Raw genomic sequence first — 21,190 nt, 5'->3', positions numbered from 1 at the left:
AGGTAGAGCCTCACAGACCAACCTGCTGCCTCCTGAAGGCAGGGGGAGCAGCCTGACATCTTACTTGCAAGGCAATTCCCCCAAAACAGATAGAGCTGCCTCACTCATTGTGGTAATATGCTCTGGGTCACACCACCAGGCCTCATGAGATTCTGTAATGTGATTGGGAAATACGATATGCCTGTCCTGAATTAGAGTAGATAGGTTTATCACATTTCAAAGACAACTCACGGATGGGTAGAGATCAGATCAGCTGTAAGAAATTCCTTTTATTGTGCAACTTGTTATTCACGGTAGACTGAAAATGGTTTCAAAGGTGATCCTCTGCATTTTGAGGGATATCTTCTTATATCTAATGTAGTTTATACAAACCAAATTGTTTTTTGCTTCAAACATCTCTCCACAGAAGGAAATCAATTTCAAGATGCAATGGCTGTGATCTTTCAAGCTAAGGATCCATTGCAAACATACTAAGTGTTCAGCAATGCAAAGCTGCAGGGACAGGACAAGTAATACACATTATCAACATATGTGCCATGTCCAAATCAAGGTTACACTTCCAAAGCACTGAAAAATCCACTGCCACTCTAACAACAGTTTCACTAACAGAAGCAAAAATATGTAGTGACCAGATAAGCACATTTGTTTTAACCCCTTCGACATTTGGGTGCAACCATTTCAAGCCACTGGATCAGTTATCAATCAAAATAAAAAACTGTGAAAGTGCCGTGTGCCGACCTGAGATCCACCCTGGCTCTCTACACCCCTGGGAGCAGATGTTTTCATCCCCAGATTATTTGTAATGTTCCTCGCTACTCCCTAGTCTCACCTGACCTGCGGCAGCAGCAGCCTCATGGCTCCACACCTTATTGTGCATCTTGTGAACTCACTTCCCTTGCCCTTCATGAGCTCACGTGTCAGTCAGACTCCTTGCCAGTGCTTCCCACCTCTGCCAAACCTCCAGGAAAACTCCCTTTCACCTCAGCCTGTGCACAACCCTCCCCAGCCCAGCTCTCTGAGGATTAGTAAGAAGGTGACAGCAGCCTCAGGATGAGGATTAGGAGCACTCGCTCCTAACAGTTTATGCTCTTCTGCTTTGTGTGAAATGATTGTTGCTGTGCATGCTCCTCTGTTTGACCATAGCTGTGTCCTTGTTGTCAGTGATCCCAGGCAGCTGAAATTCAGTAAAGCTTGTAATAGCTATCTAGCTTGTGTTGGCTTAGCGCAAGAGAGTCAGAGATAATGTTAGTAACACCCTTGGGGAAGGTTGTGACTGCACATAGTCTTTAGGACTGACTCTGCTTTTAGAGAAAACCATCATCTCTGCTAAGGGAAATAGGCTGGATGTCCATGGGGGTGATGCAGGAATTGTCAAGCAGGATCAGAATTCATGAAAACTGTTCAAAGTGCTTCTAACACTGATCCGTCTAAAAACATTCCAGATGCAAGAACAGCATCACAGTACCTGGATGCTGACCTCCATAAATATAGGCTCAGGCAACTTCTCCAAAGCTGAGAGGAGACACGGCATTGGATCTGTCTGCTGCAGAGACACACAGATGGATAGATGGGTTGGCATGATTGTCCACGGTCAGAGTTAGCTGGGAGCATGCAGTGTGTGTTTAATACCCGATACAAGCACGGCTGCTCTGGAGGAGCACAGGAGCACTCCAGTCATATGCTCTTTTCAGAAGTATTGTGAGAAACTTTGCTTTGGTGCTGTGGTACAAACTTGACTCTGTGGTGTAGCTCTGAGTCACTGGGGCTGGATTTGCAGCTCACTCAGATGAAGCACAACCACTCCAGCCCACGGCCAGGAGGACATGCTGCCAGTTTGCAGAGGGCCCTGCCACAGCTTTAAGGCCCCTTGTGCGCTCAGTGCATCCTGGCAAAGGACTCTCTGCTGCAGCAGAAGCAGCTGCTACCCTACAGGGAAATCAACCCTCTCCTCCACACACGGTAGAACTAAGAAACTTTAAAACTAGGGAGCCTTATATCAATTTGACTGTTAGATGGGAGTTTGCTTCTTCCCACTTCTCTCAGTTGGAGTGGTGGGCACAGGCTAGCTAGGACACTTCTGTCTGCAACCAGCTCACAGCCCAAGGTAAGAAAGCCTGGGTCACAGAAATGGCAGGAAAATGTGCATTTACAATCAATAAATTTGCTTACACTTAAGACCTCTTTTTTTCCACTCTTCTCTTAAAAATAACCTTAAACAGATTCCTACTGACTTGCAGACTACAAAACCTTTCAGCCTGAGAACAGTCCTGATTTTGCAATATATTTCTTTTGTTACATGTATCAGGTAACATATAAGCTTTCAATGCTCCTTTTCCTTTTTTTCCTCTTAGTTGGTTGGCTGTTTGGTTTCAAAACTGAATTAACCCTGTACGGTAGCAATGTCTTGTCTGGGCACTTCTTTCACATAAATCACAGGAAAATGAGAGACAACATTCATTGTGATGGACAGTCAATAGATAATTACTTGATCACTTATCATAGAATGATTTTGCTTGGAAAAGATCCTCAAGATCGAGTCCAACCATGAGGCAAAACCCAAACTCGAAATTCAGTCATATTTTCTTCTGTATATCACACACAACCAGCTTATATTTCCTTGGTGCCCAAGTAACACCAGAGAAAACAAAGCACCCTCTACACCACAAAAGCAGCATTCTTACCTGCAAATTTATTTGTTGCTTTTCATCAGCTCTCAGCTAAAATGCAGTTTAACTCAAAACTTAATTAGACTCAGTTAGAGAGGTAGTAGCTTGTAACATGTTTTTATTCTTACAGGGTTCTGAAGGCACTTCCAGTGAGTAACAGAACAGTGGACATATGGAAAATATCCATAAATCTGGTATAATTCCACTGGATTTTAGCCCTTAAGTCTCAATGTGAGATGGACACCCATAGCAGACTTCCTTAAAGTCTTCAGACACCTAAAGCAGCTGCATAATCTTAAAACTGGAGCTGGACTGATCATCCAAAATTACTTTAGCCAGCACATTAATAAGCTGCAGTTCGTTCTGCTGCTTGTATCTCGATCATCAGCAGTTTGTAATCTGCTTGATTTTGCTTCCTTTACCACTTCTACAAACAATTCTAGCCCATCGCTTTGCACCAAAGCTTTTAAGATCTGAAATTTGAGCAGCGCAAATCCTTTTGCACAGTTGTGATCAAAGTTCAAGCCATGAAGAATACCAGTCTGTTACACTAAGCACCCTGGTTTGCTTAGGGCAGTGTGGTGGGTTGACTCTGGCTGGCAGCTAAGCCTCTACACTAAAATGTTGTGTGTTATCAACACTGCTTGGGTCACCAGTCTAATACACAATGCCATACGGTCTGCTATGAGGAAAATTAACTTCATCTGAACCAGACTCTGTACAGGCAGATATTATAATAAAGGTCCATGGGGCTAGCTCCAGCATCTGCCAGTCTATTTCCAGCTCAGTACTGCTGGCATTCCTTACCACAAAAACTAATACTTGGCTTTCTCTCTCTTCAAAACATTCAGCCTTCACTAAAAGGTTGGGAAACTGAGGCAGGGAAATGAAGTAAGCTATGCCAAGTCGCTCCTAGAAGCAATAGAAGGGATTAACAATCAGGGCTGGCGCTTGTCTTGAACCACAGTCCTCCAATCTTCATCCATCAGCCCTGTCTTCCTCTTGCCTAACTAGATAATCAGAGATCTTTGAATTCCATTTCCTTCTCTTTACTACTAAATTAATACACTGACATGTTGTAAGCTGAGGTTCTAAGCACTGATGCTTCGTGTTCTTATCTCATGGCACTGTGCTGGTACAGAGAGAAGATGAGCACAAAATACCTGGAAATCAGATAAGCACCAAGGCAGGGATTTTAAGACTACCCCCAGCCCAACTAAACCAGGTAGATTTGTTCTCACTGGAGCATGGATCTCCTTCAGGAGGGAAGGGGAAGGTTAAGGTGCTTTTTTGCTCTTTTTGCACTGTCTTGGTTGGTTCTTTAAATGGCAGTAGTAGTTCTAGCCCTGAGTTTCCTGCTCTGAATCTTATTTTCTGAAGGCACAAGGAGTGACTTACCTGGAGATCATAAAGGCTGTCATGAAGCTCAACAGCCAGGATTAGAACCATATTTCCTATTTTATCTTCTGTTCTTTCAAGTCAGTGCAAAATGTTACCAAAAAGCATTACTACCAAATTACATTAGGGCTTAGAGGTAAAGGCATAGGAGCCCATCTAGATACACCTATCAATATCACATATATTCCTTCAAAGCATGATAATAAATATCTAGGCAAGTAACAAATACAAAGCAAAAAAAGGTTCATCTGTCTCCAGTGTATTTTAATAAGTGAAATAAACCTAAAGGTATGAGTTGGATTTCAGCAGCAGTTAACCTTTCCCCTGACACAATGCAAGATCTTTTTGTAAGCGGAAGATTTGTTAAATGCCATACTGGGGCTAACTCTAGAGACTTCAAGTCCATTGCCTACTTCTATAAAGCTTCCCAGGAGTCAGGTTGATATCCTCATGCTTCTCAAAAAACACTGCTGATGCATAGGGCTAATCTCATTTCTAGGACCATGAAATAAGCTGCAGTCAAATGGTTACAGTCAATGGATGTGTGAGACACAATCACCAGTTTGCCAAGTGGCTGCTGCCCCCCAGGTCTTTTAGGTACGTGGTGGCTTTTGGGCCTCCAAGAGACTTAGCTGAGTGACACTACTCACTTGTAGGGGACACCAAGTCCTACACCTGATGTTGCCTTCCCCATGGCCTGCCTTCCACTGCCCCCAAACAAGGTCACAGTGACCACCTTAGCGTGTGTTTTAGAACCGAAGGGGTTTAGTACAGCTTTGGGGTTTCACAAAGTGCAAGAGAGCTGAAAGGTTGGCCAAACAACCTCCTAGACTACATCACTGCAGGTCCCACTGGTCCATTTGCTCAGGCACACACACATGTAGTGAGGTAGTAGCTGTTTCTGTTAAGGCAAAGAGGAGTGTCACCTGTTCAGAGAGCTTTGGCTGTCAGCAGAACAGTTACTTTTGGCTAAGGTGGAAAATAGTAAAGCTAGATAGGTCTGAGGTCCTTGTCAGAGTGTACCTGCCGGGTGCTGGATTTCAAAACTGATGCCAAGTCATTCATCTCTTTAGGTTTTCAGAACTGAAGTGCCAGCAGCTGGGCAGCCCCTGGTACAGGTGTGAACACATTAAACTGCAGGCTCTCGGGAGCTGCTTTCCCTGTGAGTGCTAGACAGGGAATAACTACCATTTGCCTGTCATCTCCAGTGTGAAAAGTAGGTGTGATATTTCCTGTTTCAAATAAATAGAAGGAGCCCAAGGTCACTACCCTTCTTTGTGAAAAGGGTCCATTCCATTTTAAGTGCTTCTCTTTGTTTCTCCGTGCAAAGTGGTGACAAGGAAACAATGGCATCTCCCACCACAAAATGAGAGCTTACTCCAGCCCTTTCACGACAGAAGCCCTTGAGGTTTGCACCAAGGGAGAATGATTAGGTTAGTAATCACTGCAGCACACAGAAAGCATTTATACTCTGCAACCTTTTGTAAATAAAGAGTTATTCTGGTTCTGCCTCTAATGCCAGGGAGATTTACACATACGGCTTTCTCCCAGCACTGAGGGAGGAGAAACTGAGGCAGTAAAATCCTGAAAGCTAGCAATTTATTCAAGAAGGGATGCTGAGAGCACTTGAAGGCTCAAAACTTGTGGTATTTTACTTCAAGCTTGCAGCACAGGGAACAAAGGATTGGATTTTCATTAAACTCTAGCATTTTTAGAGACATAAACTGTATTTTTTTCAAGTCATATTGATGGTCCTGCAAAAGTTCTCTTCAAGAGTTGTTGCTACACAAGAGCTGTGTGCAGAGCTCTTGGTGATTCACTGCCTGCTGTCTGTTGCTGTGGTGGGATCTGCTCTGAAGGACAGGCTGGAAAGGACCTTCCAAACTTCTATTCCTAAGACCCCTTTTAAGGCCTTCTGTCCTATTCTCCTTTGCCAGTAACCTCACTCTCACACAGCAATAGCACCTGACATGACGTCTGGTGAATGACATCTCCAAAACCTGAAGAAACAACTTCTGCCAAGTCTGCCTATGCTAAAAGACTTTGGGAGAGAGGTACTTTGTGACCTAGGGTTCCCTGCTCACAGGTGTGACTGGGAGAATCCCAAACCTTTTCTTCAGTATTTCACATCTTGGGCTACAAGATACCTGGAAGCAAAACCAAGTACTATCCCTTTTCCTTTCTCAGAGCAGTGTCTAGTTTTAAGTACCTCCTCTGTTACTTCAGTAGCAGCATTTCATGAGAGTCCACTCTTCTATAGTCGGAGAATTGGAAAACACAAATATGACACAATTACCTTCAATTAGCAAAAATATTACTTTTATGGAAGAAAAGTGAAAATTTGACTTATTCCAGATCTGAAGCAGTGAGAGAGACATAGATTATAGGGGAGTTTTCAGTAGCCAAGGCTCACCCGTGGCCTTCAGAGAGAAGAAATAATCATGTTACTGCCTTTCCTCCCAGATTCACAGCAGTTTATATCCTTTAATCTCACACACCGAATACTGTTTGCTTGGGCTTTGGAGATTCAATAACCCCCATGTGCAGTTAGCGCTGAGCAGGACTCCCCCATTACTTGCTGGCTTGATCCTGGCCATAGCCATAAATGACTGCCCTGCCTCTGTTTACACATGTACGTGGATCAGCTACAAATTCAAACGTGCAACACAGCTCCACCCATGTTGTCTGCAGAAGACAAACTCATCCACAGCAATGAAAAGTGCAAAGATAATTCAGTGTTTTCCACACAATCCCAGGCAATGTTTCACATCCCTCCTTGTGCACCAGCCTCACCCCCATAAGTTAATGAGATGCTTGTTTTGCTGAGTCCAAGGCTCCTTTTGGTCTCCAAGGCTCTTCTACCGTGTTTTGAGAGAGATTAATAAACGTTGTGCACACCGAACTTCTGTAGGACTCATCACAGGAGCCCTGGTATCCCTCTAAAACATTTTAAGTTTGTTTTTTTTGCCATCCCTTCTCTTTGAATGCATGACTGCCAACAGGCCGACAGCAGCTGCACACCCTGCAGACAACATCCGTTGTTCAACCTGGAGCACCATGTCCTTATTTTTATCTGTTTGATCCTTCTTCTGTCCCACAATACACAAGGACCAGCAATGGCTTTGCATTTGAGCTCCATCTGGTGCATCTTGGCTGCATGTAGGAACATCTCATTGTCAATCCCCGTGGTGTAAGTCCTCCAGCAGGTCAAGACATCACCATGTCCCAGCGCTGACTCATGGCTGTGCTCTCACAAGGGTTGATGACAAGCTCTTTGGTGCTCTCATGCGTGTCCCCAATCGTCTCAGTGTCCAAACAAAAGCGTGAAGCTATATGTTCAATGTGTGACCCAACTTTACCCCATCGCTGAGGAGAGACACACATGAGAGGAAAAACATTTTGCTTTTGCTATACTGTTTCAGCATCAAGAGGACAGCTGTCACTAAGCCTTTGTGGCCTGATGTTGGGAAGTAGAGGGTCCCCCAGCCCACACCCGGCAGAGAACAGGCTTAGCATTTCTCCCATCAGAAGGACACTCACTTAAGCTCAGTCTCTGCCTGGCTTCAGAAAGATAATATATTACTAACAGCTTTTTCCCCAGGTCACTGGTTCAAATGCCGGCTCGATGATTAACTGCAGAGAAATTTTAGCATCTGCTGGCTGACTGGCAGCCCGTGTGAGCTAAATTGCCAGCTCTGGTTTGACTTCTGCAGATAAGTATCCAGATCACCACCCGCACTAATAGACATCCTTAACAACACACTCATTTAGGAGGCAAAGGGCTGAACAGGCCAGAGGCTGTACTCCCATATAGACTGTGATTCCCAGATGAAGTCAGAGCACACGGGCCATTTGATGTGCAGTAATACTAATGCTGAAAGAAAGGGAACTTCACAAAAAGTAGGGGATCAATGAAAGGGCTCACCTGCTTGTTGTCACCTTCTTTGCAAGGTGACAGCAAAACCTGGGAACCGGGGAAAAGGGTATAGACAGACAAGCACAGCTGCTGCTGGCGGACTTGGTGGTTGTACGTGTATGTCCATTCCTGCAAAGAGGAAGAAAAAGAACAGAGTTGTGATGAGGACTGATCCTTGGTATTCTTCTATGGGAAAGCAAATACTTTGGCTTGGAACATGTCCCCTCTAAAGCAAGCACAAACCTCATTGATTTCAAGAGTTACCAGGACAGGTCACTAGGATGTTTCAATCCTCCCCCAAATTGCAGCTGTCATTGGGGGACTGCAAGTACCAAAGAAAATGTTTACAAAAGCTGCCTGAAGAAAAGTGGTTCATGATGCAAAGGATTTCATACCCAGAACTGGGCTGTGGTTGGGAGACAGGGGCATGGAAAAACAGCAAAAGAGAGGCAGAAATACTACACACAATGTGCAATCCTCTTTTTGTCAGGAAAAGCAGCAGAAATGCTTTGCAGCTGGCAGTGGGAGAGAGAAGGTGATATATCACAGATGTTTGCTATTCCCAGGATTCTGTTCCCAAATATGAAGAAAATCAGGGATAAGGCTTCCCTTTATATCAAAGGAGTGGGACCAAACTGAATAGAAGCTGCTAAATTAATGCATACTGTAATTAAGTTACAAAAGACCTACCCATCATTAACCAATTTACATGATAAATGCTTTCTGACCACCTGCAAAATGAGGGGATATTTTTCAAGTTTTAGATCCTTCCGCATGACAAGAGGGAGACAGCAGATTGAGTAATACATTGTTTAGAAGCAGAGTGCTTAGTTTATATTTAACTAATAATTAATAGATGTATTCTAAGTAAGAAACTAAACAATTATAACTAACATCATCAATTATTTCTTAGTATAGATGTATTGCATGTCCAAATTTTCAAAAATTGTAATGCATATGTAATAATTATGTGAATATAAGCAATGCAAGAGCATCCAGTCTTTGGAGCACATATGAAGGATGACTGCCAGAGCTCCCCAGCACTGTCACTAAAAGAACGCCGCTTAACAGGACAATTGACTCTGCTGTTAAGTTTATTTCCCCGTTTCAAAACTCCAAACATTCACTGTACTGGTTTGCTATTCCTGTTGCCTTGGGCTGCCTTGGAATTTTTTTCTCATGCCACTTTTCATGTTCACCTGCTCAAAGAAATAATCTTTGGGGGAGCAGAGACTCTTTGGCCTGTGTAAAGCTTACCATATAACAGGGGCTCTCTGGGATTATACTCTTTTCTACCCCTGAATGTTTTTTCTTGGGAGAAAAAGAGAAGCAGCTGATAGTTTGATCAGCATTGCCAATGTGCTGGACAAAGCATCATGCTTGTCCAGATACACTGCTTAGCCCAGCAGTATTTCAGTGAAGTTTACTCCAATGTTTATTCCAGTTGAACATTTTCTGTTGTTCACCTGTGCCCATATTACCCAAGAACACCTCCTGAAGATCTGAGACTGCCCAGGCAAGGGATATCTCCCCGCTATTTGTGTGTGTACACAAGCAGACAAGAGCTGCTTTGGCTTACAAGAAAGCACAAGCCCTGGAGAGTGACTTCTAGAACATATTTTTTTTGCTTATAACTTTGTGCAGGCATTAACTTTAAAATTAGAAAGAGCAGGGCTGGAAGGGGTTTCTGAGGGCATCTAGACAGGGTGTAAAGCAGGATCAACTCCTGCTGTGTAAACAGCCCTGAGACAGCAGTCAGGTAAGCAGCAATGGGAGCAAATGGAAAGCAGGTTGCTGGGCTGAGGCAGGGCAAGTGAGCAGGACTTGAGGACAAACAGCAGGCTGGCTTCACTAGCAGAGGGCAATAACCACGCTGAAGAGACCAAGGTCAGGGAGCAAGAGGGTTTCTGCAATAGGCCCCAAGAGCGAAGGCTAGACATGTGGAAGAAATTTTTTACAATGAGGGTGGTAAAACACTGGCTCAGGTTGCCCAGAGAGGTGGTAGATGCCCCATCTTTGGAAGCATTCAAGGCCAGGGTGGACGAGGCTCTGAGCAACCTGATCAGGTTGAAGATGTCCCTGCTCATGGCAGGGGGGTGGACTGGATGAGCTTTGAAGGTCCCTTCCAACCTAAAACATTCTGTGATTCTAGGCAAATGCCTTGACAGGGTACAGGCTACTGGCTACAAGAAGTAGGAAAGCTGATGTGCAAGAAAAGGTGCAGAGAGAAAGAAAAACAGCTTAGAGCTCAGATACAGTAGAGTCAGAGCTCCACAAGAAGTGAAGTGAGCAGGGGTGTTGGCAATGAAGGGGAAGGTAGCACTTGAACATATGGCAATTTAGGCTGGGTCTGGAAAACTGAAGGGTAAATGGTGCTCCTGGGAGTCTGCAACCCTTTCTGGGTGTTGGAGGGGGAAGTGAAGAATGGCTGCCTTGACCTCAGAGCTGGGACACATGCAGCTCCCCCTGAGCTTAAATGGTGGAGGCTTTGAGTTGCATTAGCATGAGTTATTAGAGCAGGGAATGCTTCCCCCACTTTGGTATTTGTCACTGTCAGCAGCTCTAGCTCCTCTCTCTGACTTCAAAACAGGCAGCTACAGGCGTCTAATTCCTGGGAACATAAATCCCACTTCATTCAGGTTCTTAGCCAAATGGAAGGGAAAGCATGCTTTTGCATAGCAGACCCAGATCCACAAGGACTTCACACTGTGATCCTCACACCTTGTGCTTCTCACATCTACTAGTCCCCCCCCAGCTAATGGAAATCAAACCTGGCTTTCTGAACAGCCTGCCCACCAGCTTCTCAGGCAGAGCTGCATAGGATTTCAGCATATAATAAGCATTCATTTTCAAAGCTGCAGTCTGCACCCAAAGGGCCTTCTAGCAACTACTTTTTTGTCAGATGGAGCAGTGTACCTGATCCTAAAGTGAACATGTGCCACACATCCCAACTATGCACGCTGTCACTCGCTGTGTAAAGCACCGGCCTGGGAAATCATGTGTCAAATTAGTCCTGCATCTGTGAAGAACCAAGCCCTGTGGGGCAAGCTCCAACACCTGTTATTGGCACCCACACTGCTGCAAGCTGCTTTGGAAACTTGCTTTACATTTTTTAATCAATTGTTTGTCGTTTTAGCTTGGGACAAGGCCTCAGCAGCACCCATGAGGCTCCTCAGCAGCAGCAAGTTAATCCTGTAACTCATATGTATCACAGAATCATAGAATGTCCTGAGTTGGAAGGGACCCACAAGGATCATCAAGTCCAACTCCTGTCCCTGCATATGACAACCCCACAGTTCACACCATGTGTCTGGGGGTGTTGTCCAGTCTCTTCTTGAACGCTGTCAGGCTTGGGGCCGTGACACCTCCCTGGGGAGCCTGTCCCAGTGCTCCACCACCCTCTGGATAAAGAACCTTTTGTTACATTGAATACGAGTATGTTGAATCCCCCAACTAACTCAGAGAGTGGGACTTTGTGACCTCTTATCCTCCTTGCATCACTGAGGCACCTCACGGAGGACTGCTCCTCCCAGAGGTTCTCCATGCTTCTTTTCCAGGCCAGGCTCTGTTGAGGCCTTCCTCTCAAGGCAGTACCACCCTCTCAGCAAACCACCATGGGATAGAGAGGGTGGTGGTAACCATCTCTCCTAAGCTGTTGTTCATCATAAGAAGTGAGGCCTACAGCACTGGATAGGTGCATCAGTTCGACAACTGACATTGGATCCTCCCCTCTTGCCCCAGGCTGTCCTGCTGCTGTCTTTATCTAAACTGACAGATTTTGACATGGCTCTTCTATTTTGGCAGAATGGCTTTTTATGGAAGCCAGTCCTGTTGAAAATGCTTCGTCCAGCTCTAATCACGTCCTGTCTCTTTTCAGCCTTAGATGAAAGCCAGAGAAAATGATGCAGAAAATGAAGAAATTCAGAGGTCGTGGGGAAAGTCACTTGAACATGCCAGAATCCACAAAAATCTCTGAGTTAAAATACAGGCAAATGGCCACGCAAATTTTTATCTCACCACATCTCTTTCCCTATTTTTATCAGTTGGGATGACAATTGCCGCTTTTTTCCCCCATAAGAAACTCCTCTATCTTCTAAACCCTGGCATACTAAGCACTCACATAGCCAGCACTGCAGGAACAACAGCAGAGCTTCAAACCCCAGTGGTTGTGGTGAAATGGGTATCCTGGGGTGCTGCTAAGAAAGGAGACCTTCAAGGTCTACCATGGCTTCAGGGCTGCAGACCAGCCTGAAGTGATGCCAACGGGGTTGAGAGCTGACCTCTGGCACCGAGGAAAAACAGACACATGAGGTGAAAGTGAGACCAAGATTTCCTGCCTTTTCAAAGACAAAGCAGCTCCTAATGAAGTAATGGTGGAGCAAGGAGGAAGAGGGTGGACTAGGTGAGCAGAGCTACCAGCTGCACACCACAATGAGCAATCCCCTTCCTCTGAAGCCTCGGATAATGCTAGCCCCCATCTGACGCTCATGACTATTTTTCAAGGCTTTAGCATCATTTGAGCAGGCATCTGTCACTGCTACTCAGCATCATTGTGAATTGAGAAAATTATTTTAAAATGTGATCTTCAGCTTGGTGTAGCCTGGCTAGCAGAAGGAGAAAGGAGCCCCCCAGCCTAGCAAGGAGCAGCCCCATGGGAGCCCCATGGTTTGACAGAGCTGTACATTCTCTGCTGCTGAGCAAGAGGTCAGCCATACCCTAAAGCTGGGGTAGCAGCTAGAGAAAAATGTTTCTAAGGAAGGCGGAAACAACCTCAGCTCTCAATTATTATCGTTTTAAAATCACAGGGAAGGATTTCCCAAGGCACGTGACTCCATGGGTCATCTAAGGATACCAAGGCGCTTCTCCCACCAAAAGGCCCTGGGATGCAACTAGCACTTGCACACACCTCAGGAAAGGGAAAGCAAAGTACAAAAGGTGCCCATGGCAAACTGAGTGCAGAGGTGACACCGGTGTCACCAGCCCCTCTGCTCTGCCCAGCTCCCGCAGCCCCAGCTGGCATACAGCTGGGGCAGGACCTGCCCACGGAGAAGAAGAATGAAGACTTTTGAGGGGGGGAAGGTCAGAAGAGAATTTTTATGGTTGTGATGTCTCAGGAGGGACACTGTCAGGTTAGTTTGGATAGATGCTAAATTTTCTCCAAAGAAAGTGCAGATCTAGTCAGCCCACAGTGGTCCTTGAGCCAAATGGGATAAGCTTCAATGCCACACCATGTAGATCATTACATTGCATTTCCTTCACAATAAGAGTCAAGGATGCCACCCAAATGCAATGGCAGCCACTCAGCTCCAGAGCCCAGATATTTTGGGGTGCAGGTTCAGGAAATGTCTACTGTAACCTTCCCACTGTTTTCTTACTTGTCTGGGAGATGACTAACTTTAAATTCATCTAGTGGGTACTGCTTATCTGTGTGTGAGCATCGATGACAAAGTGTCTTCTGCTTTTTTATCTAAGGTATGTCAGGTTTCCTGGAACTGCTAATAATTTAAATAAATCCCAGAGTCAGATGTCTATTTCAAAGCTGTATGGACTAATATCAACTGACACTTAGTTTGGAAAACAAACAAACAAAACCCCCAACAACAATAAAAAAACTACTCACACGTTCATGAGATAGACCAGGACAAAATTATGACCAATTATTTTCCCTCCGATGCATTTCTCTTGTGAAAAATTAAATCAATCCATTTAGCAAAGGAGACACCACAAGACATACAGTCTCAAGGCTCCGATGGGCAGGAGCGTGGGTAGAGCCCACTGTACCCTGGGGACAGGCAGCACCACACAAAGATCGCTGCCAGTCGCTGTCTCAGGAGCAGGTCTCTCTGAGAGCCACCCTGGGGAAGAGCACCTGCCCTGACTGCTACCAGAACTCTTGGGGAGAGAAGGGCCAAGTAGATCCCAAGGATAAGGAAACAGAGCTCTCCCACATAATGATGAAAGGCCTTCTTGTGCCTCAGTGGCCCTTTTAGTAATTCAGGATTAACACCAGACACCACCAGGGAGGGTTTGTGAGATCTGCTAGGGGTGTAAAGCCTGCCTAGTTTCACTGCAGTCACTCTTCTCTATTTACCCAAACTGTGGATGTGGCCAGAGGGCTCGAAACACCCTTCGCCTGCACTACAGACACAAAAAAACTAATATAAAGAGCAATTGATTACCATCTGCCAGCTTCTGTTCCTCTCTCCTCAAATCATGGTGATCTATGACAGCTCAGATCTTCCCATGCCCAAACCCGGACTTCATGCATGTGATGCTGGTAAAGGGCTTGGGGAGCCTGGCAGGGAGAAAGCTACAGAAGGGCAATTGAGCAACCAAATTAATGCTACTAACACTAATAATAAAGGGTCTGGATGGCCAGGATATTTCCATAGTACTTACTGAATACCAGGAAAGCACAGCTTTGATTTAGCTAAGCCTGTTTTTCAAATAATGAAGCTTAGGGTAAACAAGATGTGACTTCAGTATGTTAAAAGTGAAGATTAATGCTCCATTCTGATATATCAAATATGAAAATAAGTATCATTCAGGGCTGCTGCATAATCTATCCCATGCAGTCTGGTGACTATAACATTCATGTCATGCCCAAGTTCAGGTGGCCTTGTAACAGTTGTGTAATTAAAACAAAAGTTTCTATGCACAATAAAAATGTAAATACCCTGTTTTCATTTGAAATATTGCCCATAGGTACAAGTAACAGAGAACTAACCTAGAAAGACAAAGAAAGATAAAAGGAAAATATTTTTCTCTATTCCTGCCTGTGTACTGAGTGTAGCTATTCAACAATCCTTTTGTAGTACTTTTTTCTGTTCCCCTGCAGAGTTAGTCCTGGATGCACACAAGAAATGGAGTTGCCATCCAGTGGGAAGTGATGACCTATTGCAAACTGCTGCAGAATCAAAATGGGAAGATGAAAAGCTAGTGGCATGAAAAATTCCAAAAATTTACTGCACAGAAATGTCAAAACAAAATGTGCTTGATAGGAATGAAACAATCCAACTTGTTGGCATGACATTCCTCATTTCAAAATATCACATCAAATTGATATTTCAGAAGGACCAATGCCACTTCATTTTGAAATGCCAGCTTGCAGTAGCATTTTCCATTCTGATTTTCCCAGATCTTTTAAAAAACATGTAACTCATTGAAAGTTGCAATTGTCAATAGAGCATTCTTTTTTCCTTCAGCAGAGTTGACCCTGCAAAACATGATGACCTTCTCTCATCAGCTCGCTGCTCTTGCTGTTCGTATAAAAAGTCCATGCAGCAGTGGCAGAAAGAAAAAGAAGTCTAAAACTTAGAAACCAGTTAAACCCTAAGAACTGTGACTATGCAGTACTTGCAGTTATATTCACTATATTTTCTGAACTAACATTCCAGCAGTCATTGTTGATTTTACCAGACTGTGAAACAGATATTATTTTCCTGACTAAAGGCAGGCATGCAACTGCATGCAAAAGAGATGCACATAATGACGTGCTTCATTTGCACATACAAATTAGGGACATTTTCAGCAGCATCTCCAGGCCAGGATTTTTATACGTGCAGCTACCTGGTTTGAACGTGTAACCATGAGGGTTAAAGACATACAACGAAGTGGAAGGAAGCACACCATTGCCTATTAAATTATTTCACAGCACCCCAAAGAAGCGAGTGATTGTTATCCTCCCTGTTTTATAGATGGTAACAGTGAGAGAACTTACTGACATGCCAAAAATCACAAAGGGAGCCTGAAGCAAAGGCAGGTTTTGAAGTTGTGTCTTCAGGGTCTTGCTCCAGCGACTCCGCCGCAAGGGACATGTGCCTGCTGTTGGCTCTAACATTTCTTAGAAGATGCTTTTGAGAACATTGATTCATACAGCTTTTTCTCATCTCAGTGAGATTGAAAAAAAAACGAGATCGAAAAAAACAAGATCATCATAATTAAGTTCTCACTAGTTTAATGGGCAATCTAATATTGTGAGAACACAGACTTGGAAGTTATAAATACCATTGCGATTCAGTGCATTTTGAAAGAAATAAGGCTGAAAGATGAGAGGAAATTATAGTTCTCTTTGTCTTTCTCTGATCTCTGCAGATGAACGGCGCGTGGTGTTCCTAAGCAGCGGCGAGTGTTCAGCACAGCCTAGCGCAGAGATAAGCGGTCCACCCCGTACTGTGGCTCCTCCACCAGTCCCTGCTGCTGCCCAGGGCCTCCACCGAGGGCTTACCAGGGCTAAACTGCATGCTACCTTAGGAAAGGGGTTGGCAAAACAAGTAATCCTCCAACAGAGCTTTAGCAAACTTAGGAAATCACCTTGAAGCAGCCCCAGAGCCTTCTCTCCAGACGGCATCACAGGGATTGGCAACACATCCTACCTGTGCTGTTGCTGCCGTGGTGCCTTTGCTGCCAATACATGGATTTAAGCTCAGGACGGGGAACTCCTGGTCTTCAGACTTGTGCGACTCCAGGCAGCTTTGCCTTTGCCTGATCATCCCAGTCTGATAAAGCGATTCCTCAGGAATCCTGTGGGAACAGCATGAAAATGACACCCCTACTCCCCCAGGCACAGGGAGTACTCAAAGGGAGGCTTGGAGGGGCAAGGAGGGTGCAGCTGCACCATTTCAGCTTCAGAAATTGAGAGTGGCAAATTCTATTACAACCCTGAAACACTGAGAGCAGTAGTACATGGACAGGGACGCTGCAGAAGCAGCACTCAGAGATGGATGGCTGGCCTTTGTGAGAGGGAAAAATAAATGAAACTGCACAAGGCAAACGGAGCAAGGAAGAGCCTGTGAGCAGGCTGAAGGTCAGCCTTCAGCTTACGGGCGTGGGGAACTTTATAACAAACTGTCACAGAGCCCTGGCATTCCCTGTGAATGCTGCTGTGCAATGCCACACGTGGCAAAAGAAGCAAGAAAACAGCTATAAATCATTTTTGCACTGCACTCAGCCATTGCATCAGCAAATCCCTGGAGGTATCTCCAAAATTTCTGCACCCTTTCTGAGCATGGCTCACCATAGTGACTGAGAGACTGGATACAATGTTTCCCAGAGTAATTTTGGTGACTAAAAGGGATCTGCGCAAAAGCAGCTGTGGAAATACCTATTAAGCAAAGCATGAGGCTAGGAGTAAGGCAGAACCACCTGAATACAGGTTGTACAATCCTGGAGTGGATGGTTTCATAACAGAGAGGTCTTGAGTATCACGGGACAGTGTGAAAGGAGTGGCAATTTGGTGCTTTTTTTGTAAGCAAGAGTCATTCATCACTGAAACAGCCCACCATAGGCTATGGTGGATTTTCCACGTTGGAATACTTTTATAAAGAAAACTGGCTGTTTCCCTATACCTCCTGTCCTGCAGCATGGGCAGGAGGACACCTGAGGAATCCCCAAGAGCTATGAGAAATAACGGGTGCTTTGCCCCTCACCAGCCCTGCAGGAAACAGCCACAGAGTCCATAAGGCTGCTGTGAGAAAGCAGGATCACAAATGAACCACATCTCACTGTGGGCAAACTGTGTTTAAAGCCAGCACAAAATTCACTTGTACCCTTCTGTGAAGCCCAAGGGAGGGGGCAGCTGTGCCTCTGGGGCAGGAGGGAGGTGTGGGGACTGGAGGGGCAGAGGAAAGCTCTGTGGGGCAGGAGGGGTGGGACATCCCGCTGGCCTGTTAGAGATAGGTGGGGATGGCGCATCCATACCGAAGTTCGGGATAAACATTTTCCAGGTACCACTTGAAGCTGTGACATTTCAACCTCTTCCGCAGTTCCACTCTGCTCTGCACGCTGTGGGAATGAAACATCACAGAGATATAATGGAAATCATGAAGGGGAGACCCAATGCACCAAGAAAGGAGGCTGAGAGAAACCCAACAGATACGCAAAGACAGCAAACATGAGAGCATCAGCAGCTCTATTTTCTGCTCTCTTCTACATGAGCTTGGGTGGTCATTTTGATCTCTGTCTCTTTGGAGGTGTCACTTGATAAAGAGTCATGATGACATATTGACATTTTAACAAGGAGCCTGGAGTTTGGTGGATGAAAAGGTTGATGAAAAAGTACAGTCACTTAAAAATTATTAATAAAAAAAGTATGCCTTCTACTCTATGAAATAAGCATTAATTTAATACATTAACGTAATAGGAAATTAATATATGCTAAATTACTCTTAGTTTACAAGACTACAGGAGGCCTTGATTTCGAAGAGCACCCAAGCACATCTTTATGTCAGCATAAGTTATCACATGGTGAAATCTTTCTTTTATTAGCCAGGGCAACACTTCTGCTCAGAGATCCTCCTCTAAGTGACATTTTCCAGACTCCAGCTCTTCCCTGGGCCAGCCTCCACCCATTGAGCTGTTATGAGCTGGCATTTACAAAGCAGTAGGAAGCCTCTGGCACCTTCCATTTGCACAGTCTATCTCCTCTACACCCTCATACATTTAGCAGGACAGAGCTGTTACTTCATTCAGTGTATGTGAGGACAGATGGGAAGATGGTTAATGGAAACAGGTTAGTCACTAGGACTTTATTTATCCTGGAGATTGAGCAGTAGCCACAAGGAATTTGGGTTTGGATTTGGAACTCCCTGTGATCCAAAGGAAACTTTCTAAGGAAAGGAAGTGTGTAAGAAAATGAGAAATTAACATAAATACTTAAGAGTCTTTCTGACAGGGAGGCGTTTCTGACTGTTCACAGAATGAATGGCAAACTCCCTGCATACAAAGCACTCACTCCTTTCCAAGAAAGCCTTAGCGGGCCCAAATTTTGATCATTTTCCTGCCCCTCAGCTGCCAGCGAGACCTCTGGATTCTCCCTGCCAAACTCCACTTTGGGACCAGAAGTACTTGTATCTAATGCCAAGGGCAGGACAATGAGCAAAGGGGGTTCTCCTCTGCCTCAATTCAGTTCACTCACTGGGATAAACTGGCACAGCATATAAACAAGCTGTTTATATGTTCCACTGCCATGATCATAGCATCTGCCTACCATTAGCATTTAATTGAGCGTTACTACAGAAACAACGCAGGCGGGTTTCCACAGCAGGACAACGTCACCGTGAGCACCCACTGCAGCAGGCAGGGTGCAGGCAGCAGAGGAAGACACTTACTTTCCATACGGTCTCCCTTGGGCTGCAGGACGAGCTGCATAGTAGTACCGCTTGAATTCATCCATCCACACCTCTGCGGTGCGCTTGGTGTTTCTGAAGGAGGCAACAAAAGACAGGTGAAACCAAGTATGCTTCCAAGGTGACATTTTCTAAAATGCATTGACTAACTCATCCTGCTCGCCTCCCACCCTCAACTTGGTCTTTGGCTTCATCCAAACCACCTTTGAGCCAGCACACCCCTCACTACTAGAGAAGGTACTCCTCCTCCCCATTACTCCAGGGACCAAACACAACAGGCCAAAGCTTGGGTGAAGAATTCACAATTTCAAACTCAGCTGGATGCTTTGCATCCACTAGACTCAGAACCAAAGCTTCTCTTAAGCATCATCTTCCAGGGAGGCATGTCTAGGGCTTTATTTAGTGTCTGGGATGAAGCTCTGAAAAGTGGTGCAAAATTCACCAAAGACTGAAAGCAAGTATTTTCTCTGCATCAATCCTGTATGGACTCTGCTGCTTTGCACCCCTGGGTTTAACTGAGGGAAATCTCAGGATTCAAAGCTTAAGAGAAACCATCCTGGCCACAGTGCTGTAGCATAAATATCAGTCTTCCACATCAGCCTGGTGTCTGCAGAAGGTTTATAAACCTCAGGAAATCTTCTGTTGACTTCAGATGGCTCTAACTGTCATTACAAATGGTTTTGTTGCTCCATGCCTAAGTGCCTGTCCCTGCCCAGGTCAGAGGAGTCCTTCGAACTCCTGCTCCACAGCAAGCCAGGGCCATCATTGCTACCACACCACTAGGCTGCAGGTGCCATGGGGCAGGCTCTGATCCAGCCAAGTCCCATGAGGCCAGAAAAGGAGATAGTGCGTACATGAAGCCAGCACAACACTGGAGTTTGAGCTGTCTCTTGCACTGAAGTGGAGGCTGTGTGGGAAAAAAATCAATATCTGGCAGAAAGGTAGAGATATTTTTTGATAACATCTTTGTTTAAACAGAGGTACCACATAGCATCAGGTTGCCAGAAGCTGCTTCTCCTCTCATTCTATATACCGTAACATTAGGCTTAAGGCTGATAGATACCATAAAGCTCCTAATGCCTACGGATATGCTTCGCCAGACCACTTTTCGGTCCCTTGCTGATTCATGGTGCTTCTTCCTCTCTCCCTAAGGGCACTGCAGCAGTCTAAGTGCTCTGGCTCAAGAGATGCCTAAGTTACAGTGTCTACGTCTGTACCTAGCTTTCCCAAAGGTGCAGAGTTTCACTGTCTGGCTTCCTGGCTTCCAAGGTTCACACACTGGTGTTAATTCAGACCTCCCCACCGTCCCTGTGTGCCTGTGCTTGGAGTGCAGCCAGAAGAACTGTTCCTGTTCAAGCTCCCCTTGCTACTCCTGCAGGTGCTGGAACACAGACACTGCCTTTTTACTGAGGTTTGCAGCAAGCCCGACAGTGGAGATTTTACCACATGCCAGCCTCTTCTGTAGAAGTCTTATTTTACTACTAAAAGCAAGAAGCCTCCTTGTGACTTTCAAATTTGTGCCCTCCTCTTTGATGTCCCATGTCCTTCACCGCTGTCTTTATGAAGTAAAGTGATGAAGTCCCCTTGGATCACTCAGCTAACAAGTCCCCTTCCTGCCCCACAGGCTGCATGTCTGGAAATCACATATTTAGTATAACTGAGGGGTGTAATTTGCACCCCCTCAGTTCACTGTCACATGCAAAGCATGGGGAAGCTGCGGGGAGCCCAGGTCAGTGGTAACCCCGCTGCAGGTGTCTGGGTCTTTATAAATACTGTCGGCTCTTTATAACACTGGGGAATCCATGCTAAAAGGGATACCTGGTGTGTAAACACACACAAATGCAGTTTAGCTGAGAAACAACCCTGCATTAAGTATAAGTGCTCCTGGTGCTTGTCATTTGCTTAATGGACAACCTTCAGCCTCATGATCTAAAAGAGGAGGAAATCCTCCCCGCCTTCACTAGCTGCTCCTGTCACCTTTCCCATGCTGATTCCCACTTCTGGACTGCCCTTTCCAGGTTCTTAGCCCATTTCAGCCAGGCATTTCAGCACGTGATTCAGTCTCCTCTCCTGTATGTGAGGAC

The 21,190-nt window shown here is 45.2% G+C and overlaps 1 protein-coding gene across 1 annotated transcript in view; it reads right to left on the bottom strand.

Moving 5' to 3' along the window:
* Nucleotides 1-249: 249 nt before the first annotated feature.
* Nucleotides 250-21,190, bottom strand: part of GALNT14 (polypeptide N-acetylgalactosaminyltransferase 14) — a 112,415-nt gene continuing 91,474 nt past the window's right edge. The window contains exons 11-15 of the mRNA XM_065058649.1: nucleotides 19,089-19,181; nucleotides 17,680-17,763; nucleotides 16,356-16,503; nucleotides 7,990-8,109; nucleotides 250-7,430 (exon numbers count right to left, since the gene is read on the bottom strand). Of these exons, the coding sequence (XP_064914721.1) occupies nucleotides 7,272-7,430; nucleotides 7,990-8,109; nucleotides 16,356-16,503; nucleotides 17,680-17,763; nucleotides 19,089-19,181 (604 nt within the window). The 3' untranslated portion in view covers nucleotides 250-7,271. The remainder of the gene's footprint in view (nucleotides 7,431-7,989; nucleotides 8,110-16,355; nucleotides 16,504-17,679; nucleotides 17,764-19,088; nucleotides 19,182-21,190) is intronic.

This window comes from Columba livia, chromosome 3 (genome assembly GCF_036013475.1).
Source record: "Columba livia isolate bColLiv1 breed racing homer chromosome 3, bColLiv1.pat.W.v2, whole genome shotgun sequence".
NCBI lineage: Eukaryota > Metazoa > Chordata > Aves > Columbiformes > Columbidae > Columba > Columba livia.
Note: the sequence above shows the minus strand (reverse complement) of the source record. Positions and strands in the feature narration are given on the sequence as shown.